This window comes from Danio rerio, chromosome 6 (assembly GCF_049306965.1).
Source record: "Danio rerio strain Tuebingen ecotype United States chromosome 6, GRCz12tu, whole genome shotgun sequence".
NCBI classification, from domain to species: Eukaryota; Metazoa; Chordata; class Actinopteri; order Cypriniformes; family Danionidae; genus Danio; species Danio rerio.
Genome location: NC_133181.1, coordinates 50,879,781 through 50,900,000, shown reverse-complemented (window position 1 = coordinate 50,900,000; position 20,220 = coordinate 50,879,781). Strand labels below are relative to the sequence as shown.

Genomic DNA, 20,220 nt, shown 5'->3' with positions numbered 1-20,220 from the left:
GATGACCTCGATCTCCGTCACGTTGAAGAATGAAGGACTGTTGGCTTCTCGCTCATCTTTCCCCATCACTCCATGAAACACCACTGGAAATCCCTGATCAAGAAAAGCACTTGATCCCTTCATTGCACAACATTTGCAGCTTTCTGTTATCATCGTTTTTAATATTAATATTATTATACTACATTATAGAGCTGGGCGATATGGCAAAATGCAATCTCGATAATTATTGTCCATATTTACCGATAACGATATATATTTCCATAGAAGTTGTTAATGCTTCCAGATTTAAAAGAGTACCCCAATAATGACTGAAGCTACAAAAATTAGAGGCTCGTTAAATGGCATAACATATTTTAGTCTGATCAATTTTCAGTGGCCGAAATTCGGTACATCTCTAACATCAATACACTGTTAAGATTCCTATTGTTGCACATTTCTGCTGTGTGATTGGCTCTTAGATCAATAGAGTAAAAAAGTCCAGAGCTTATCGTTATCGGCATAAATTTTATCACGATTCGATATAACATCATTTATCGGACCGGCCACACTACATAATATAAAGTCGACATGAAATAGAAGTTGAAGAAAAGGACTTGATTTTGTCTGTTGGGTACAGATTGAATTGTTGGATCTTTGTGGTTTGCTATTGGTGGATCTCATTTGAGTGACAGGTGGTCCCGTCCCCAGCTAGTGAATACTGGTGAAGAGATATTGTTGGAGGGAGTGAACGTAATTTTGAGGTTGCATCGATTGTTTATAGTAAATGCTGCAACATTTCAACAAACATTCCTCTTGGTACAGTATGCACCAGACACTTTTTTATGAACACTCAATATTTCTGGAAATCAGTGTGACATTCTGATTGCACTTCATGCATCTGTAGGAGACACACTCTTCCTCTCCAAATTCACCAGACACCTTTCTAAAAACACTCCACGTTTCTGAAACAACACTGTGCAATTCTGAGTGTGCCTCACACAGGTGAGTGGGCTTGACAAGCCACCTGTAGGAGACAAACTCTTCCTCTTCAAATGCACCTGACACTTTACTGAAAACACTCCACATTTCTGGAAATTATTTTGATATTCGGAGTGTGCCTCACACAGCTGAGTGGGTTTGACAAACCACCAGTAGGAGACATACTCTTCCACTCAAATGCACCAAATACTTTTTTAAAACACTCCATGATTCTGGAAAAACATTGTGCAATTCTGAGTGTGCTTCATGCAGGTGAGTGGACTTGACAAACCACCTGTAGGAGACTCTCCTCTGTGTGTGCATGTGTACACGTGTGTATATAAACAAACTTAGACGTGTCATGGCGTCTATATATTACTGCAGTCTGGAGATTTTAAATGTTTCTTTTATTCTCGTTTGCAAGATGCTTTGGAAAAAAAGTGTCTGCTAAATGAATAAATGTATGTAGAAAAAAATAAGAACTACAAATTATATTGGAACCAATGCTGTAATGCCATTGAATGATTAGATATTTGCATTAAAGAGACAGTTCACTTAAAAATTTTTATTGTCTTAAATAAAATACACATTTTATTGTCAAATTTTCTTACCCAAGTGGTTCCAAATGTATTCTAGTATATGTCGTCTGTTGAATACAGATTATATTTTAAAGAATGTTCAAAACTGTTGACTCCCACAGACTTTTTTTTCATACTATGGATTTTAATGGTAACCAGCTTTCAACATTTTTCAAATTATCTTCTTTTGGGATCAAGAGACAAAAAAAACGACTGTAAAAAATGTTTGGAAACACTTGAGGTTGAGTTATTGAGTAATTTTTGAGTGAACTATCCCTTCAACAATTGTAACGATCTATTAAACACATACACTTTTTTTATTTAAAACTGGGCTGGACAATTTTCATAAAAGATCTTTAGTACAGCGGTCTGGTACCTTTCTAGGGAGATGCTCCCACTGGCAGAAGGCCTCTCGCTCCATCTGGTTGGCGAACACCTGTAGCTCGTTCTCATAGAAGAGCTCATTGGGTATCTTGAGGATGGCAGGATGAGATCTACAATAGAGCAAAGACAACACTATAATAAATGTCCTATCATCACTTCCGACATATAAAAATAACGGTAGAGGAAATCAAATCAGTACCTGTAGTTTCGCAGAAGTTTGGTGACGAAGCGGCTGTCGTATTTTGAATTATCATCCTGGCTCTTCTGATAGAGAGCGTTGCGTTTCATCAGCCTCTCCAGAAGGGACTGACCTGTTTCACATCAGAAGATATGAAAATATCTGTTAGGAATGAACTAGAGCCGTGGGGAAATTAGATTTTTAAAACGCATCGGTATTCTCTCTTGAATCGATTCTGACCTTAGTTTTTAACAGCAGATGGCGCTGTACACTTTACAAACAGCCATACTCTGCTTGCATCCAACTCCTTACTAATACCACCAATAGTCTAAAGTTATCATTAATAAAGTTAGGGAAGGTCTAGGTAAATTACAAGAGTGTTCATTGTGAGCTGTGTTTATAATAATCTTGTGACCTAAAAGTCAACTTGCATGACTCAGTAGAATTCACAAGCACTCTTCTTTATGTAGGGTTCACAATTTGGACTAGAGTGCCATTTGCTGTTAAAAAAACTAGCTAAGAGCACTATCTGCTGTTTATAACCAACTAAGAGCATCATCTGCTGTCAAAAACTGGTCTAGAGTGCCATCTGCTGTTAAAAACTAGCCTAAAACACCATCTGCGGTCAAAAACTAGCCTAGAGTCTAGTGTTAAAAACTAACCTAACGCGACATTCATTCATTTTCTTTTCGGCTTAGTCCCTTTATTAATCAGGGGTTCACCACAGCGGAATGAACTGCCAACTTATCCTGCACGTATTTTACGGAGCAGATGCCCTTCCAGCCACAACCCACAATTGGGAAACACTCATACACTCTCATTCACACACATACACTACAGACAATTTAGTCTACCAAATTCACCTGAACCGCATGTCTTTGGACTTTTGGGGGAAATCGGAACACCCGGAGGAAACACGACACAACATCTAAAAACTAGCCTAGAGCGCCAGCTGCTGTTAAAAAATAGTCTAGAGTGCCATCTGCTATTAAAAACTAGCCTAGAGTACCATCTGCCATTAAACACTAGCCTAGAACACTATCTGCTGTTAAAAACTAGCCTAGAGCACCATCTGCTGTTAAAAAATAGTCTAGAGTGCCATCTGTTATTAAAAACTAGCCTAGAGCACCATCTGCTGTTAAAAATAGTCTAGAGTGCCATCTGCTATAAAAAACTAGCCTAGAGCACCATCTGCCATTAAACACTAGCCTAGAACACTATCTGCTGTTAAAAACTAGCCTAGAGCACCATCTGCTGTTAAAAAATAGTCTAGAGTGCCATCTGCTGTTAAAAACTAGCATAGAGCGCCATCTGCTGTTAAAAATAGTCTAGAGTGCCATCTGCTATAAAAAACTAGCCTAGAGCACCATCTGCCATTAAACACTAGCCTAGAACACTATCTGCTGTTAAAAACTAGCCTAGAGCACCATCTGCTGTTAAAAAATAGTCTAGAGTGCCATCTGCTGTTAAAAACTAGCATAGAGCGCCATCTGCTGTTAAAAAATAGTCTAGAGCGCCATCTGCTGTTAAAAACTAGCCTAGAGTACCATCTGCTGTTAAAAATAGTCTAGAGTGCCATCTGCTATAAAAAACTAGCCTAGAGCACCATCTGCCATTAAACACTAGCCTAGAACACTATCTGCTGTTAAAAACTAGCATAGAGCGCCATCTGCTGTTAAAAAATAGTCTAGAGCGCCATCTGCTATTAAAAACTAGCCTAGAGCGCCATCTGCTATAAAAAACTAGCCTAGAGCGCCATCTGCTGTTAAATACTAGCCCAGAATGCCATCTGCTGTTAAAAAAGAAAGAAGTGTGCACTCTGCTGTTAAAAACTAGTCTAGAACGTCATCTGCTGTTAAAACTAGCCAAGAGCGCCATCTGATGTTAAGCACTAACCTACAGCTGTTAAACATTAGCCTAGAACACCATCTGCTGTAAAACTAGCTAAAAGTGCCATCTGCTGTTAAAAACAAGCCTAGAGCGCCATCTACAGGTCAAAACTAGCCTAGAGCGCCATCTTCTGTTAAAAGCTAGCCTAGCCACCATCTGCTCTTAAAAACTAGCCTAGAACACCATCTGCTGTTAAAAACTAGCCTAGAGTCTGGTGTTCAAAACTAACCTAACACAACATCTGCTGTTAAACACTAGTCTAGAGTGCCATCTCCATTTAAAAACTAGCCTAGAGCGCTATCTGCAGCTAAAAACTAGCCTAGAGCTCCATCTGCTGTTAAAAATTAGCCTAGCTTACCATCTGATGTTATAAATGAAGTAGTGTGCCATCTGCTGTTAAATACTGGCCAAGAGCGCCATCTGGTGTTAAACACTAACCTACAGCTGTTAGACATAGAACACCATCTGCTGTAAAACTAGCTTAAAGAGCCATCTGCTGTTAAAAACCAGCCTAACCCACCATCTGCTCTTAAAAACTAGCCTAACGCGCCATGCGCTCTTTAAAAAACTAGATAAACTAGCCAATAGCGCCATCTGGTGTTTAACACTAAGTTACAGCTGTTAAACATTAGCCTAGAACACCATCTGCTGTAAAACTAGCTTAAAAACTAGCCTTGTGCGCCATCTGCTGTTAAAAACTAACAAATCTGCTGTTAAAAACTAGCCAAGCGCGCAATCTGCTGTTAAAAACAAACCTACTGAGCTACAGTATCTGATGTTAAAAACTAATGTAGAACACCACCTGATGTTAAACACTAAGCTCAGATTAGATTTAAAATAGAACAATGTTGGTAATTTTCCCAAAAAAAAAGATTATTCAAAGCCGTTCTCAACAGCGTAGACAGGATCTGTGTGTTTGCTAACATTGTTAACAGTTGCTAACATTTGATTAGACTTCACTGTGAAGCTGTAGTGTTCTGTAAAGCCCTATATTAACAAAGGTGACTTGATTTATTTTGACTTTAAGAAACTTCATTCATTAATTCGACAATTCATTTTCCTTCGACTTAGTCCCTTATTTATCAGGGGTCGCCACAGCAGAATGATCCGCCAACTATTCTGGCATACGTTTCATGCAGCGGATGCCCTTTCCAGCCGCCACCCAGTACTGGGAATAAGAAGAAACTAATCAACAAAAATATTAGTATAAGCCATAAAAACATCTTTAAATACCCAGTCCATGTAGCTGTGCCAGTGGGGATCTTAGAACGGGGCCCAACTGCTGTGGGTCTCCAGCCAAAACCAGCTGGCCCTTCAGAGGATCCAGCAAACCTTGGGCACAGAGCAATGCAGAAATAAACAATCTGTTCAAATTATTCCCATCATCTTCTCCCAAGCGTTCCTTATTTACCCGCAATCCCAATGATACACTCGGGCTCAACGGCTTGTCCGGCTTCATCTATGAAAATGTGTGTGAAGTGACCCATCGCAACACCCCCTGACACCAGCCTGAGGAGCAAACAAATAGATGTTTATTTCTAGACAGCAGGGCAGAACATCCTAGATAGCACAGAGCCATTTTTAACAGGAATATTACTGTACATAGATGTTTTATTAGAGTTACCTTCCAGCAGTGACCAGGGTAACCACAATGATGCTGTAGCCTATCAGAGTTTCTTTAGATGGGAGCAGGAAGCTGTCCTGAGCCTCATTCCAGTTACTATGTTTCTGTGAGGGAAAGATATTTGGGAATACATCATGTATTTAGCAATTGTGGATATAAATATCTCTGTTATATTGAAAGGCTGACAGTGTTGGAAGAAACCAACATTGCAAATACTTGAATAACTCTATTTGGAAAGAATTCATTATTTAAGAAAGATTGAAGTTGGATTTTGTGATGGAGTGCATCTGTAGAAAATATAATAAACACATTATATTACATGAATAAATACAATAAAACAAATATACAAACTAAAGCCCGCATGAACTGGAAGCTGCTGGGACTTTTATTATTTAGCAATGTTGACGTACTTCCAATTGAAACAGAATGTTGAGTAGGGGGCAGAGATTACTTTTTACGCATCATTTCCTTGTGGCAAACTCATAGTAAGAGGGGCATGGCTAAGAATATTTTGACTAAATCATCAAGCTGACGTCAACAAAGAAGGGCCGCTGTGCCAAATACTTCCATCTGTTCCATATCTGTTTAAAAAAAAAAAAAAAAAAACTAAGAAAATGGCAGTTTTTCATTTTCTCAAAAAAAAAAAAAAAAAACAATAACAAAAAAAAAAGGTTTTGGCTTGATTTTTTTTAAACTCTCCACACATTAAGGGTTTATTTTGCAGAGTCCCACTCAGCGGTCATGCATCCTTATTTTAATTTAGGACAATGAGCATTTAGACATTATAAGCAAAAAGCTGTGCTTTTATTTTGAATGGTGACACCCACAGACATCGTCACTAAATATAGAGCAGAAGGTAGGACCTTCTCATACATAGCAGTTGCCTTATGCATTAAAAGCTTTACATTATAGAGAGAAATAACAGATAAACTACTGCAGTTTGGTCAATTTTCCTCACTGTTAAACAGCTCTAGTTATTATTTCAGCATGCTTTCACTTTCGTATTAGACATGAAATGCACAATTACCAGTAGGAATGACATCTTGCCCTACTCATCACTCTCTCTTCATATGGCCGTGTATATGGCTATTACATATCCATTATACACTGTGATATAGCCGGGCTCAGATCGTATAGCTTTCTCACTACAGTCGATCAACTCCAGAGTTCGTTTCAATCGAGCCGAGACCACCTCATTCAGCCGATTTCAGAGCAATTGCTGGATTCACATCTGACAAACAAACTGCGCTAACTGGGGAAACGCGCCATGTTCCGAAACAAAAGTCTAGGAGTGAAAGCACCCTTTAACTCATTTGGAGCGTTTACACAGTAACAGGCCTTGCAAAAACATGCAAATTATACACTTTCACTCTTTTACAGTTTAACTTTGCCATTAATCCACAAATTCCACAAATCATATACATTTTAAACTATAATCCCTGGTTAGCTATGATCCCAACTTGATATCACACATCCTGCAATATGACTATTGTGGATGTGCATATCTCAATGTCAATGTTGAAATGGTACAACTGAAAGCAAATAACAATTTCTCCATTAGTAATTTATTAAAGTGCACATGAAATCAAACCAATAATATTGCTTTAGTTAGCTCACATTGCTAGTTTTGTGGCAAACAATTCATCTGTGCATGTCGTTAAGAAAAAAAACTTAATTGTTTGCCCTTCTAATCTAAAATTGAAATCTAAAAATGCACTTCCTGATTATTTTTTACAGATAAATTGTCAGTTCACGTATACATTTTTAGTTATTGTACATTTATAGTCCTTTCACTTTTGACAACAAACAGAAATGGTGAGGAGGAGGTGTCTGTTAGGTTGTAATAAGGCTCTTGAAACCCTTTTCTGGATCATTCTTACTGAAATGCCTACTTTACTACATCCAATCAGCTTGCAGCAGAAAAAACAAGCCACGCCCACTCATTTAATATTCTGTTTCTCTAGAAACTATGTCACAAAAAGGAAAAAAATGGTCGCAGCTTCCGGTTCATGCTGACTTTAATGCTGAAGTATATAAAATCAAGTCCATTGCAATATTGGATACAGTATTTTACCCAGAGCAGAAAGGTATGTATGTATTACCAGCAGTTTCTGTGGTACAGTGCGTGGGTCTCTACTGGGGGCACAGAGGCGGTAGATACGATGGGCGTCCACGTGTCCTAATAACCTCTCACACAGCAGGTCACAGGCACTGTTTGAGGGAGCACAGGCCAGGATGTGGCTCTGGGCCTTCGATTTATCGACCTGACATACACAAAAGTCATAACATGGCAGTTTAAGACTGCAATAAAACAGTGCTCTTGAATCCATATACCTGCTTTATGGCTTCCACCACTGTGACAGTTTTGCCAGTGCCAGGAGGTCCAAAGATCAGGTAAGGTGCTGGTCTGGATGAGCCCGACAGGATGTGCTGCACTGCCGCCTTCTGCTCAGGGTTGTTCTCTAAATCTTTGTTGAACATGCTATTGAACATAATTGAACATAAAGTATGTTTTTTTTGCTATTGAACATAAAGTATGTTTTTGATAATAATAACCAAATTTGAGTCAAAAATACATTATTTTTCATCATTTACATAAAATATGTATCGTCAAAGACGGCAAAATACAAAAGACCGATGTTAACCATTGGTTTGGCCTACCGTCCAAACTGAAAGCAAGGGGGAATGATGGGAAACTGCCTTTGAGAGAGATCGTCATTTGGAATTTAATGTATACCATTTTGTTCCTTTGTTTAATTGAGGAGCTGCAAAAAAGCCAACTAAAATTAAATATTTCATAAAAATCAGACTTTTAAAATGTGAATGCTGTCACTAGACAGATAGAGGACAATGCACAAGACATCGGTGTGCAAATCAAGGTAAAGGCAGGAGCAGCTCGATTAGTGTATTGAGTTCCATTGTGTTATAAATGGGATTGTTTATGTTTTTACCATTATAAATTGATTAAAATTTGTTAACATTATACTGCATCATCATTTAATATGTTTTGAAGCAACTTTTTCGAGTTATTTTTAATTATAAGCAAACAAATGAGCAAATTGAATGTAATACGGTTTAGTCAATTTAACTTCGGCACACAGCCCTCAATTGAGTTTGTTTTTTGGCTCTTTATAGGAAAAGTTTGGGCACTCCTGTTATAGAGGATTCTCCGGGAGAGGGGCTCAGACCAGATGTGAGTTTCTGCAGATTTTGTGTGATTTAAACGTTTAGAAATGAAACCAAGGTGACAGTTGTTGCTTAATTTTATTGCCGTTTACTAATTTAAAATTTAATCATAGGCTTGGCAAGCAGTTTTGGAGAAATTTGTCTCCCGATTCAAACAGAATGTCCGAGCATACTGCCTGAGAGGCGTTTCTAAGGTCTTACTCACGCTATGCTATCTGAACTGTGCTTAGGTCCGTTTCCCGGATCTCTGAATTGGGCTCAGGCATGGTTCACTTGGCCGGCCCTGGCCCTGGCCCAGTTGGAAGAGGTATGCCAGAGTGTGGTTCACTTGGGCTTTGGCGCGGTACGCTTGTGTGTGAGTGCAAAATGCGCCTGAGCCCGAAACTGAAAGCGAGACGTCACTTTTAAGGGACTGTTTCCTGTGGATTAATTCATCATTCTTACTGCTCAATGAACACAAACTGTCATAGTTTATTAAAGACGCAAACCCCTCACTGCACGACAGCTGCCCACCTCCAGCAAACCTCCTAATTCCTGCAGCACAAGGACTTTATGATTGTTTATGAGAGTCAAAAGTGGCTGATCTATTCGGCGAAATATTTGACTGTGATTCATCGCATATCAAACGACTTAAACGATACAACTAAAGAAATCACTGTGCTGAGGAAAAGCGCTTACTTTTTAAAACGTCCATTTCCCATGAACATTTAAGCGCTGTTGAGCGTGTTCTTAAACAGTGCTGATTTGCCATTATGTTCACATGCTCAACAGAAACGACAGTGATTGGCCGTGAAGGTCACCAGTTCACCAAACTCACCACTGTTTACAGAGTGTGACTATAGATATAGGGTGCTTTCACACCTGCCTAGTTTAGTTCGATTGAATCGCACCAAAGTTCGTTTCCCCTTTTGGTACGGTTCGTTTGGGCAGGTAAGAATGCAGCAATCGTACTCGAGTGCGCACAAAAAGCGGACCAAATAAGCGTACCGAGACCTGCTTGAAGAGGTGGTCTCGGTACGCTTTCAAACGAACCCTGGAGCTGTTCGTTTGTGGTGAGAATATGATCCGTACTAAAACAGGTCCAACCGCAAAAAGTACTGCGCGTTTTGGACTAATTCAGCTGCCGTAGGCCGATGCGCTGTGCATTATGGGATATGGAGGAAAAATATTTGTTGACAGCGCTTTACCACCAGAGAGAGAGAGAGAGGGGTGATGGATCGTTGGTAATATTTCTGCAAGATGACCATGTCGCAGTTTAGCTAAATTAATTCAAGGCTCCTCCTGAAGTGACGAGTGATGCATTAAACAATGCTTTCCAGTATACATTTTCGTAATGTATAGTTTGTCTAAAGCAGGGATACAATCAGCCAGCGCAGTCGTCCCTCCAGAGTAAAAGGTTTTGTTAACCTGCAGGAGTTCACTGGCATTTTCCCGCACGTGAATTCTGACCAATTAATAAGCAGTTTAGGAAATATGTTTAACAACATCTGGCCAATGAGAGATGTGGATTTTGTCAGATGACTGCATTTTGGTTCGTTTCAACTTGTTCGGACCAAAACCAGCAGTGTGGTGTGAAAACGACCCAAAGACGGCAGAAGATTCAACAATGTACCATTTATTACCTTTGGTCCGGACCAAATGAAGCAAACTACAGATGTGAAAGCACCCATAGAGACACTGAAGTGTTTTAAAGCCACGAAGATCAGCTGGTCTGAGTTCGGTGAACTCACCGTAAACAGCGGTGAGTTTGGTGAACTGATGACCTTCACGGCCAATCACAGTCATTTCTGTTGAGCATGTGAACACAATGGCAAAACAGCGCTGTTTAAGAACAGGCTCAACAGCGGTTAAATGTTCATGGGAAATGGACGTTTTTAAAAGTTCAGTATCGACTGGTATCGAATTCCAGTATTGTGACAACACTGATCTACAGTGACTACAGTGAACAAATTGGAGGCAATGTTTACATCACCACAGATTAAGCTCAAGTTACAGCATCTTTGTCTTCCTGCTTCTTGACATCATCAAGAAGAAATTCCTAAAACATGTGCGGACATATCGTAGCTGCCCATAAACGTGTGTGTGTGTGTGTGTGTGTGCAGACCTGAGGTGTGGTAGTTCAGAGTGTCCAGTGTCTTTATCTGAGGGGAACAGCACATTTCCCAGTGCGTGCTGGACAGCGAGTTCCACCGCTCTGTGCTGAAGCCTCAACGGAAAGCGATTGATATTGAACTCCACATCAAACTTCATGTTGTTTACAAACTTCTGGAGAAGCCTTCAAGTGCAGAAACAAAAAAATGATCCTCTTATTACAGCTCAGAGAGGATTTGTGTAAAACAAGGGTTCTTTACATGTTACTTACTTTTTATTATTTTGTAATTGTAAATGTAGCAATGCAGTAGTTCACCCAAACATTCTAATGTACTCACCGTAAAGTTTCTTTATTTCTGGTGAACACAAAATTTGTAGAAAATCGAAAACCTGTAACCATTGACTTCCATAGTAGGAATAACAAATACTCTGAAAGTCAATGGTAACCGGCTTCCATGTTTCTTTAAAATATCTTCTTTTGTGTTTAAAAGGTCATAAAACCCTAAAACACAAATTCTGAGATGTTGACAGATCTACATGTGTGACATGTTCCTAGGACACATATATTTCTATATATATAACATATAATTTTACACTCTGGGTGCTCCGGTCTCCCCCACAGTGCAAAGACATGCGCTATAAGTGAATTGAATGGACTAAATTGGCCATAGTGTTGGACTGTGTGTAAATGTGAGAGTGTATGGGTGTTTCCTAGTGCTGGGTTGCAGCTGAAACGGCTTCCACTGCATAAACATGCTGGAATAGTTGGTGGTTCGTTCTGCTGTGGTGACCCCTGATAAATAAGGGACTTAGCTGAAGAAAAATGACTGAACAAACATATATTTTTACATTTATATTCTACATATATTTCACTATCTAGTCAAAAATGTGTTATGCTTGCGTTGTTTAGAGCAAAAACATTCCTCTGGTTAAAAAATAAATAAATAAATTCATGAATTAAAGCAAAGTCATGGCCATTAGGTAAACGCACAATTTCTGAGTGAGATTCTGAGTGTATGGCTGTCAATACACAGTGACACCATGGGATTTTCAGCGTTTCTGTGTATTCGTTCATGAGAAAGAGCTAGTTTGATCCAATCGCCACACACTATTATGAATGAAATGTAACTTCCTTATTATGCATGTGAAAGTGTTGTCTTTCGTCTTGTGAGTAGCTAACATCTTAAGGGCGTCGCACACCGGATGCGCTGCTCTGTGCTGCGACACGGCGAGCATATGACAGGTGGAAGTATCGCACACAAGAAGCACACATTCGCATGCTATTTAAAATGAAACCATTCAGATGGCGCTCTGTGGCGCGGCAGAAATATGAACAGTGTCTTGAGTCGTAGCTGGGCGCCGCAGACAACTGCCAACTTGCGTCGCTAGTGTGTGTATTCTGATACAAATCTATGTTTAGAATTATAAAATGCATGGCGCTGCGTGTATCCGGTGTGTGACCCTCTTTACAGTTTTATTGTTTTGAGACAAGGGTTGTCAGTGCTCCATTTGCTCCAAGTGTGCTGACATAAAATAAATAAATAAATAAATAAATAAATAAATAAATAAATAAATAAGAGATTTCCCCTATTTTTCTTTGACGCAAACAGATTGCACTTGGAAGGAAACTCAAAGGTTTAAGACCAGAAAAAGGTGACTAAATGACAGAATTTTCAATTTTGAGTGAACTAACCCTTTAACAGTGTGTAATATTGCATGTTTCTTACTTTCTAGAGAAGCCAAGTATAACTTTGTCAAGTTCTACACGATGGACATAGCCTTCATAGACAGTGATGGGCTGGTTCCTGTCATCAGACAGACAAACGTTCAGTTTATCTCCTCGTAGTACGGAGGGTCTGTTCTCTGCCACCCCTGGTACCTGAGTTTAAGACAAAGATGGAGGTAAAGTTTTTTTTTTTTTAAAGAATCACTCCTGAATTGTGACTCACATCTTGATATCAAGAGTTGGGTGTAATAGTAAGCTAGTTACTGTAATTCAATTTTTTTCTGCTAAAAAAAAGTAAAGTATGAGAGATTACTTTTAATTTTTAGGCAATTTAATAAGTTACTTATATTGTATTTGCCTTAAATACTGTAAATAAACAGTAAATACATATAAAAGAGTAAATGCATAACTTTTTTTATAAATAAATCGAGGGAAGCAGAGTAACTCTACATTTTATTATACAAATATATTTTGCAGTATGACTAAAAGCTTAAGAAACAATGGATAGAAAATTATTTCATGAAAATAAGTTACACAATGAGTGTTGTTGTGTGTGTATACAATTATGCATGCTTAAAAAACAATGAAATAAGAAATGTCAATATGTAAAATCTATGAAATATGATGTCATTAATTTATCATTTTAAGTATTACAAAATGAAAATGACCTGCTCTGAGTTCAATTCTATGCATTTAGAAATATCTATTGTCAGATGTAAATATATTTAAGAAGTATTGAGTCATGAAATATGGTTTTATACATAACGGTTTTCCATTATTATTTTGTACATTTAAAACCAACAGATTATACTATTTATTTCACACCATGGACTTACTTTTCAAGTATCTGCTTAATAAAAAAATTTAATAATTTTCTAAAAATCATGAAATTTCGTTAAGTTACAAAATAATTAAATATAAATACATGCTGAATTAAGTAATTGGTAATGAATTTCTTTTTTGAAGTAATTCACAGTAAAATCTGGCCTAAAGAAGAACAAAACTAATGTTATATTCTTATTGTCACTCACTTTGAGAATGAGCAGCTTTTTGTTTGTTTTGTCGAGGGTCATGGTCTTGCCATACAGGTCGTATTTCTTGATGTCCACCTCCATCTGAATCTCTTCCAGGTGTAGGAGGAGGTGAAAGCGCTCAGAGTAGTTCTTCATGCAGAGCTGAGTGTCCAGCAGTCGCCTGAGAGCAAACACATGTCACTGACTAATGCACACTGACTGAGAGAGAAACTATCATCAAACAGCAGAACATTTTCAACACCGCTTCTTCAATCTGAATGATTTCATGCTTGCCTCACTCTGGGAAGATGCTGTTTTAGTGAGGCTGGCAGGTGTTCAGAGTCCTCCAGCTTGTATTTGGCCAACTCCTTAAGGTAGGCGGGGTACCTATATTGATTCATTTTCATCATATTCTTCAGATCATGTGTGATGGAGCTATAAACATATAATGGGGAGAGGAGAGGTTAAACAATACTTAAAAAAAACTTACTGATATAAATAGATATCTATCCATTCTGGATGGACGGATGGATGGAACTATGTGACAGATGGACTTACAGATGGAACAATGAGCTAGACAGACAGACAGACAAACAGATAGAATGACAGATAAATAGACAGATAGACATAGACAAATAGATAGATAGACAGAAAGACAGACAATACGGATGGATGGATGGATGGATGGATGGATGGATGGATGGACGGATGGATGGACGGATGGGTGGACGGATGGGTGGACTGGGTGGACGGACGGACGGACGGACAGACAGACAGACAGATAGATAGACAGACAAACAGACAATATGGATGGATGGATGGCTGTACAGATGGATGGATGGATGATAGATAGATAGATAGATAGATAGATAGATAGATAGATAGATAGATAGATAGATAGATAGATAGATAGATAGATAGATAGATAGATAGATAGATAGATAGATAGATAGATAGATAGATAGATAGATAGATAGATAGATAGATAGATGGATAGATAGATGGATGGATGGATGGATGGATTATACGGATGGATGGATGGATGGATGGATGGATAAAACAATAGACAGACAGATAGATAGATAGACAGACAGACAGACAGACAGACAGACAGAGATAGATTATACGGATGGATGGATGGATTATACGGATGGATGGATGGATGGATGGATGGATGGATGGATGGATAAAACAATAGACAGACAGACAGACAGACAGACAGACAGACAGACAGACAGACAGACAGACAGACAGACAGACAGACAGACAGACAGACAGACAGACAGACAGACAGACAGACAGACAGACAGACAGACAGACAGACAGACAGACAGACAGACAGATAGATAGATAGATAGATAGATAGATAGATAGATAGATAGATAGATAGATAGATAGATAGATAGATAGATAGATAGATAGATAGATAGATAGATAGATAGATAGATAGATAGATAATACGGATGGATGGATGGATGGATGGATGGATGGATGGATGGATGGATGGATGGATGGATGGATGGATGGATGGATGGATGGAACAACAGACAGACAGACAGACAGATAATACTGATGGATGGATGGATGGATGGATGGATGGATGGATGGATAAAACAATAGACAGACAGACAGACAGACAGACAGACAGATAGATAGATAGATAGATAGATAGATAGATAGATAGATAGATAGATAGATAGATAGATAGATAGGTAGATAGGTAGATAGGTAGATAGGTAGATAAATAGATAGATAGATAGATAGATAGATAGATAGATAGATAGATAGATAGATAGATAGATAGATAGATAGATAGATAGATAGATAGATAGATAGATAGATAGATAGATAGATAGATAGATAGATAGATAGATAGATAGATAGATAGATAGATAGATAGATAGATAGATAGATAGATAGATAGATAGATAGATAGATGGACGGACGGACGGACAGACAGAAAAACATACAGAAGGATAGACAATCAAGCAGACAGATAATAGATATACAGATAAACAGACAGATCTAACCTCTCAGGCGGTACCCCTTCCTCCACCACCTTGCTCTTTGGACGGAGTCGCCTGTTCTGTTTAGGGTTATATGGGCTCTCCGGACCCAGCGTTTCAGCTAGTCCCGTCCGAACCACCGCCTCCAGTTCCCGCACTATGCAGAAAGGCTTAGCAGTACCCGGAGGATCTACTTCTGGACAAAACTCGAAATACATGGTGGCTGGAAAGTGTCCGGGATGGTTGACGTTGTAATGCACTTCAACATCATAATCCTCACCTAGCAGGAAAACATTTGCCGTATTTATTTGATCACCTCAAGTCAAAATTATTCGCCCTCCTGTGAATTTGTTTTTTGAATATTTCCCAAATGATGTTTAACAGAGCAAGGAATTTTTCACTGTATTTCCTATAATATTTTTTCTCCTGGAGAAAGTCTTATTTGTTTTATTTTGGCTAGAGTAAAAGCAGTTTAACTTTTTTCTTTTAAACCATTTTAAGGAATAGTAAAGCAATAGTTTTTTTAATTGTTTACAGAACAACCCATCGTTATAAGATGACTTGCCTAATTACCCTAACTTGCCTAATTTTTTTTATTACTTTATTTTTATTGAAAACCTTTTAAAACTTTACAACAGAACATTTGACATTAGATTAGACAAGTTTACAGTATTGCACATGAAATAATAAACAAACACAAAAAATAAAAGACACAACATTGGGGGGTTCACATTGTTCCATTGTTCGCATTCAACGGTTGTTAACATTGCAGTAATCAATCTTTTTCTTCCAATGTTTAAGAAATATGTGCATTTTATGTCTCAAAATAAATGTCAATTTTTGCATATCGCTCATTTCCTTTACAATGTCTATCCAATCACAAACAGAGGGGGTGTCATGCTTACACCAGTTTCTGTTAATACTCTTCTTGCTAGCCACACTTAATATATTTACAAGGTAAACATCCTCCTTCACAACCACCTCTTCATAGTTTCCAAGATAATTTGTATTAAAGTCTTTGGTAACACTTTATTTTGATGGTCCATTTGAGTATTAGTAGACTGTCTGCTTAATATCTGTTGATACTGCTCCTATAACAGACATTTAACTTTGCAAGTACATGTCAACTTACACAAGCCCCAACCCTAATTCAACCTAACAGTCTACTTATAATCTAATGAAAATTTCTTAAATTCAACAAACGGACGGATGGGATGGAAGTGTGACCAAGTCTTTCGATACATGGTATCCTAAGATCTTTTCCATTTCAGATTAAACCTCATTCCAGAAAGGTACTATGTTTGCACAAGTCCAGAAAATATGGAGATGTTCTGCATCAACCTCCCCACATATCCTCCAGCATGTTTGAGCTGTGGACAATTGTTTGCTTTTAATTTTGGGAGTAATGAAAAAAACATACTAGATTTTTCCCAGCAAATTCTTTTCACCTCCACGAACAGATAATTGCATATTGTATATCACAGGCAGAAAGACATTTTTCATTTGGAATTTCATCCTCTAATTCTCTTTCCCATTTCTGCCTAATGCAGTTTGTGGAAACTTTTCCATTCTCCCTAAAGGCTTGGTAGAATGAAGAAAATATTTTACATTTATTTTTGCAAAATAATCTACAATTAGTTTTATTAATTCATTCAAGTCAGTTGGCATTTCTGTGTGGAGTTTGCATGTTCTTCCCATGTTGGCGTGGGTTTCCTCTGGGTGCTTCGGTTTCCCCCTACAAGTCCATAGACATGCAGTATACTGTAGGTAACCTGGTTAAGCTAAAATTTGTCTGTATTGTATGTGTGTGAATGAGAGTGTATGGTTGTTTCCCAGTGATGGGTTGCAGCTGGAAGGGCACCCGCTGCTTAAAACATATGCTGGATAAGTTGGCGGTTCATTCCGCTGTGGTGACCCAGATTAATAAAAGGACTAAGCCGAAAAGAAAATAAATGAATGAGTAATTCATTCAAATCTGAAATGTCCTTTGTTTTATATTCCCCTTCAAAGTAATCTCGTATTTGCAGGTAGAGGTAAAAGTCTTAATTGGCCAAATTATTATCAAATTTTAATTTTTTAAAATAAATTTTATTTATTGTATTTATTTATCATTTATTTATGGCCACATCAGCAACGTATGGCTATTTCGTGGCAAAATGGATATACATAAAATATTATATAATAAAAACAAAATTGTTTTACAATAAAAAATTGCTTAGAAAAATATATAAAATATAAATAGATAAAATCCACACAAAAAAAATATTCAAAGTTAAATATGATTTCAGTTAATTTTTTGATAAATAATTTAAAATTCTTCTGGTGGTAACTTTTTAAAAATTTCCATCAAAGTACTCTAAAAATAAATTTGCCTTAAGCCACAAATGTATAACTTGTCTAATTACCTTAGTTAAGCCTTTAAATGTCACTTTATGCTGAATACTAGCATCCTAAAAATAGTTATTATCAGTTATTAAAAATGAGTTATTAAAACTACTATGTTTACAAATATGTTGAAAAAGTCTTCACTCCGTGAAACAGTTGGGGAAAAATTGCACAGGGAGGCTAATAATTCTGACTTCAACTGTACATACATTTTGAGTTGTTTATCCATGTATTTATCTATTATCTATCTCACAGTCTCAAAGTGTTTCTCACCTGGACACAGCAGAAGAGGGGAAACACGGTTAACTCTTCTCTTATCAACAAGAGTGAAGCAGCGCATCTTGTGCAGAGCGGTGTAGTATGTGAAGTAGATGCAGCCCTCGCTTTGGTTTACAATGTGAAACTTCACAACGAACAGCTTCCCAAGCTCCTCGATGGTAAATGAAACATTTCCTTTGGTGGCCTTTGGGTCAGATGATATTTCAATACCTCCTTTGTCTTTGATTAGTTCAGCTCTGAAACAAACAGATTAAAGGGGATCACTTTTACATTATTAAAGAGATAGTTCACACCAAAAATGGTTATTTACTCATTTTACTTTTTGAAAGATTATGAGTTTCTTTTTTCCGATTAATGCAAAAGGAGATATTTTGAAGAATGTTAAAAAATGGTAAACATTGACATATTATTGGTTTTTCCTACTATAAAAGTCAATGTTTAGGTTTTTTTTAATCAAAATATCTTCTTTTGTGTTCAACAGAAAAAACTAAAAAGTTTTGTACCACTTGAGGGTGAGTAAATAGTGAGCACATTTTAATTTTTAGGTCAACTATAGGCATAGGTTGACAACCGCTTTCAAGATATACCGTGGTTTGAAAAAGTCAAGGTTTTAAACCGCCAAAACTTTCTAAAATACCATTCCTAAGGTAACGTGTAATATTTTTAATTTACTTTTCTTTTCTTTTTTAGGACAACAGTATCTTAGGCAGAAAAAAATATCAAAAGATGCTGTTTTAAATTGTAAAGAAACCTGTTTTTGAAACAAATGAATACAGCATAAGTCAATGATTCATTTTAATTATTTAGCCTGGCAGGTTTACTGCTCCAAAATAAAATATATTGTTTTCAAAGGGGAAAAAGTTTTTTTTTTTTAACCAAATAAAAAAAAAAAACATTTTAGAGCAGTGAGCACAATACCATGAAACTGTGATATTATTATCCAAGGTTTTCATATCGTCAGAATCTTATACCAGCCCATAGTCAACCATCTATATTACTTTTTAATGATTGCATTAAATAATTAAATGTGATTTCTGTGCTTCGCATCTCTAATGATCACCGTTTCGATCTGAGTTTGTTGAGGATTTCTGTAGCAAGCTTCTTCTTTGGGGTCAGGATAGGTTTAAAGGTTGGACGAGGTGAAGAAGAGGATGCTGGGTCAGAATCTGGGGCTGATGGGCTGGTGTTCTGCTGTACGAAGGACTTCCACTGATCGCAGTAGTACACACGCATCTGTCAGAAAAGCAGAATAATGATGAAAAGATAACTAAGGAACAAGTTAAAATGGCTTGATGAATCGATTAATGAGTTTTACACTGGCAGATCTCAAAGTTTAGTTACACAAATGCACCAAATACCCAAACTAGGTCATTTAAGCGTGTTTTACCTCACCTTTGGTTTCCACTGAAAAAAAATCTTGCCGTGTGATGATCTGGCTTTCTTGAAACATGATAAGGCACGGATCACTTTAGCAAATGAGGGTTCTTCACTTCCATCCCTAAAAACAACCACAATGTCAGTTCAATGTAGAATGCGATGCGCTGAGACAGCACGCTAGTTTCGTAAATAAACAAACAAATACACATTCAAACCATATTATGCTTTATTATGAACATTGTTCAAGTACAACGACAGAGTGGAGCAAAACTTAAGATGAATGAATCATGAGGCAGACATTGAACCGAACCGATGACTCTGAGTCACTGTTGCAAACCTTTTAAACTCCAGGTTGTAAATATCCCGAAGCTCGTTTCTGTCAGTTTTCGAGATCCTCTGCCCCAGAAACTGAAGGAAATCAAGTCCAACTTCGTATGATGATCTGACAGTAGACATGATTGTGCTGTCGTTAATGAAGTCGGTGTTTTGGTGATGTTTTCTGGTCTAGGCTATTCCGGAATCGAAACTAGCGGTGACCAAAGCAAG

At 37.7% G+C, this 20,220-nt stretch overlaps 1 protein-coding gene across 2 annotated transcripts in view; it reads right to left on the bottom strand.

Annotated features, from left to right (window-relative positions):
• mov10a (Mov10 RNA helicase a) overlaps window positions 1-20,220 on the bottom strand; it is a 28,191-nt gene extending 7,971 nt beyond the window's left edge. The window contains exons 1-17 of one of the 2 annotated variants that reach the window (XM_073954569.1): window positions 20,012-20,220; window positions 19,685-19,795; window positions 19,358-19,530; window positions 18,292-18,533; window positions 15,658-15,913; window positions 13,922-14,062; window positions 13,646-13,808; window positions 12,616-12,767; window positions 10,902-11,072; window positions 7,946-8,093; window positions 7,714-7,875; window positions 5,612-5,715; window positions 5,399-5,496; window positions 5,221-5,319; window positions 2,119-2,230; window positions 1,912-2,029; window positions 1-93 (exon numbers count right to left, since the gene is read on the bottom strand). The exon at window positions 1-93 is cut by the window's left edge and continues 99 nt beyond it. In XM_073954569.1, the coding sequence (XP_073810670.1) occupies window positions 1-93; window positions 1,912-2,029; window positions 2,119-2,230; window positions 5,221-5,319; window positions 5,399-5,496; window positions 5,612-5,715; window positions 7,714-7,875; window positions 7,946-8,093; window positions 10,902-11,072; window positions 12,616-12,767; window positions 13,646-13,808; window positions 13,922-14,062; window positions 15,658-15,913; window positions 18,292-18,533; window positions 19,358-19,530; window positions 19,685-19,747 (2,295 nt within the window). In that variant the 5' untranslated portion in view covers window positions 19,748-19,795; window positions 20,012-20,220. The remainder of the gene's footprint in view (window positions 94-1,911; window positions 2,030-2,118; window positions 2,231-5,220; window positions 5,320-5,398; window positions 5,497-5,611; window positions 5,716-7,713; window positions 7,876-7,945; window positions 8,094-10,901; window positions 11,073-12,615; window positions 12,768-13,645; window positions 13,809-13,921; window positions 14,063-15,657; window positions 15,914-18,291; window positions 18,534-19,357; window positions 19,531-19,684; window positions 19,796-20,011) is intronic. The other variant, XM_002662530.6, reaches the window with a different exon arrangement.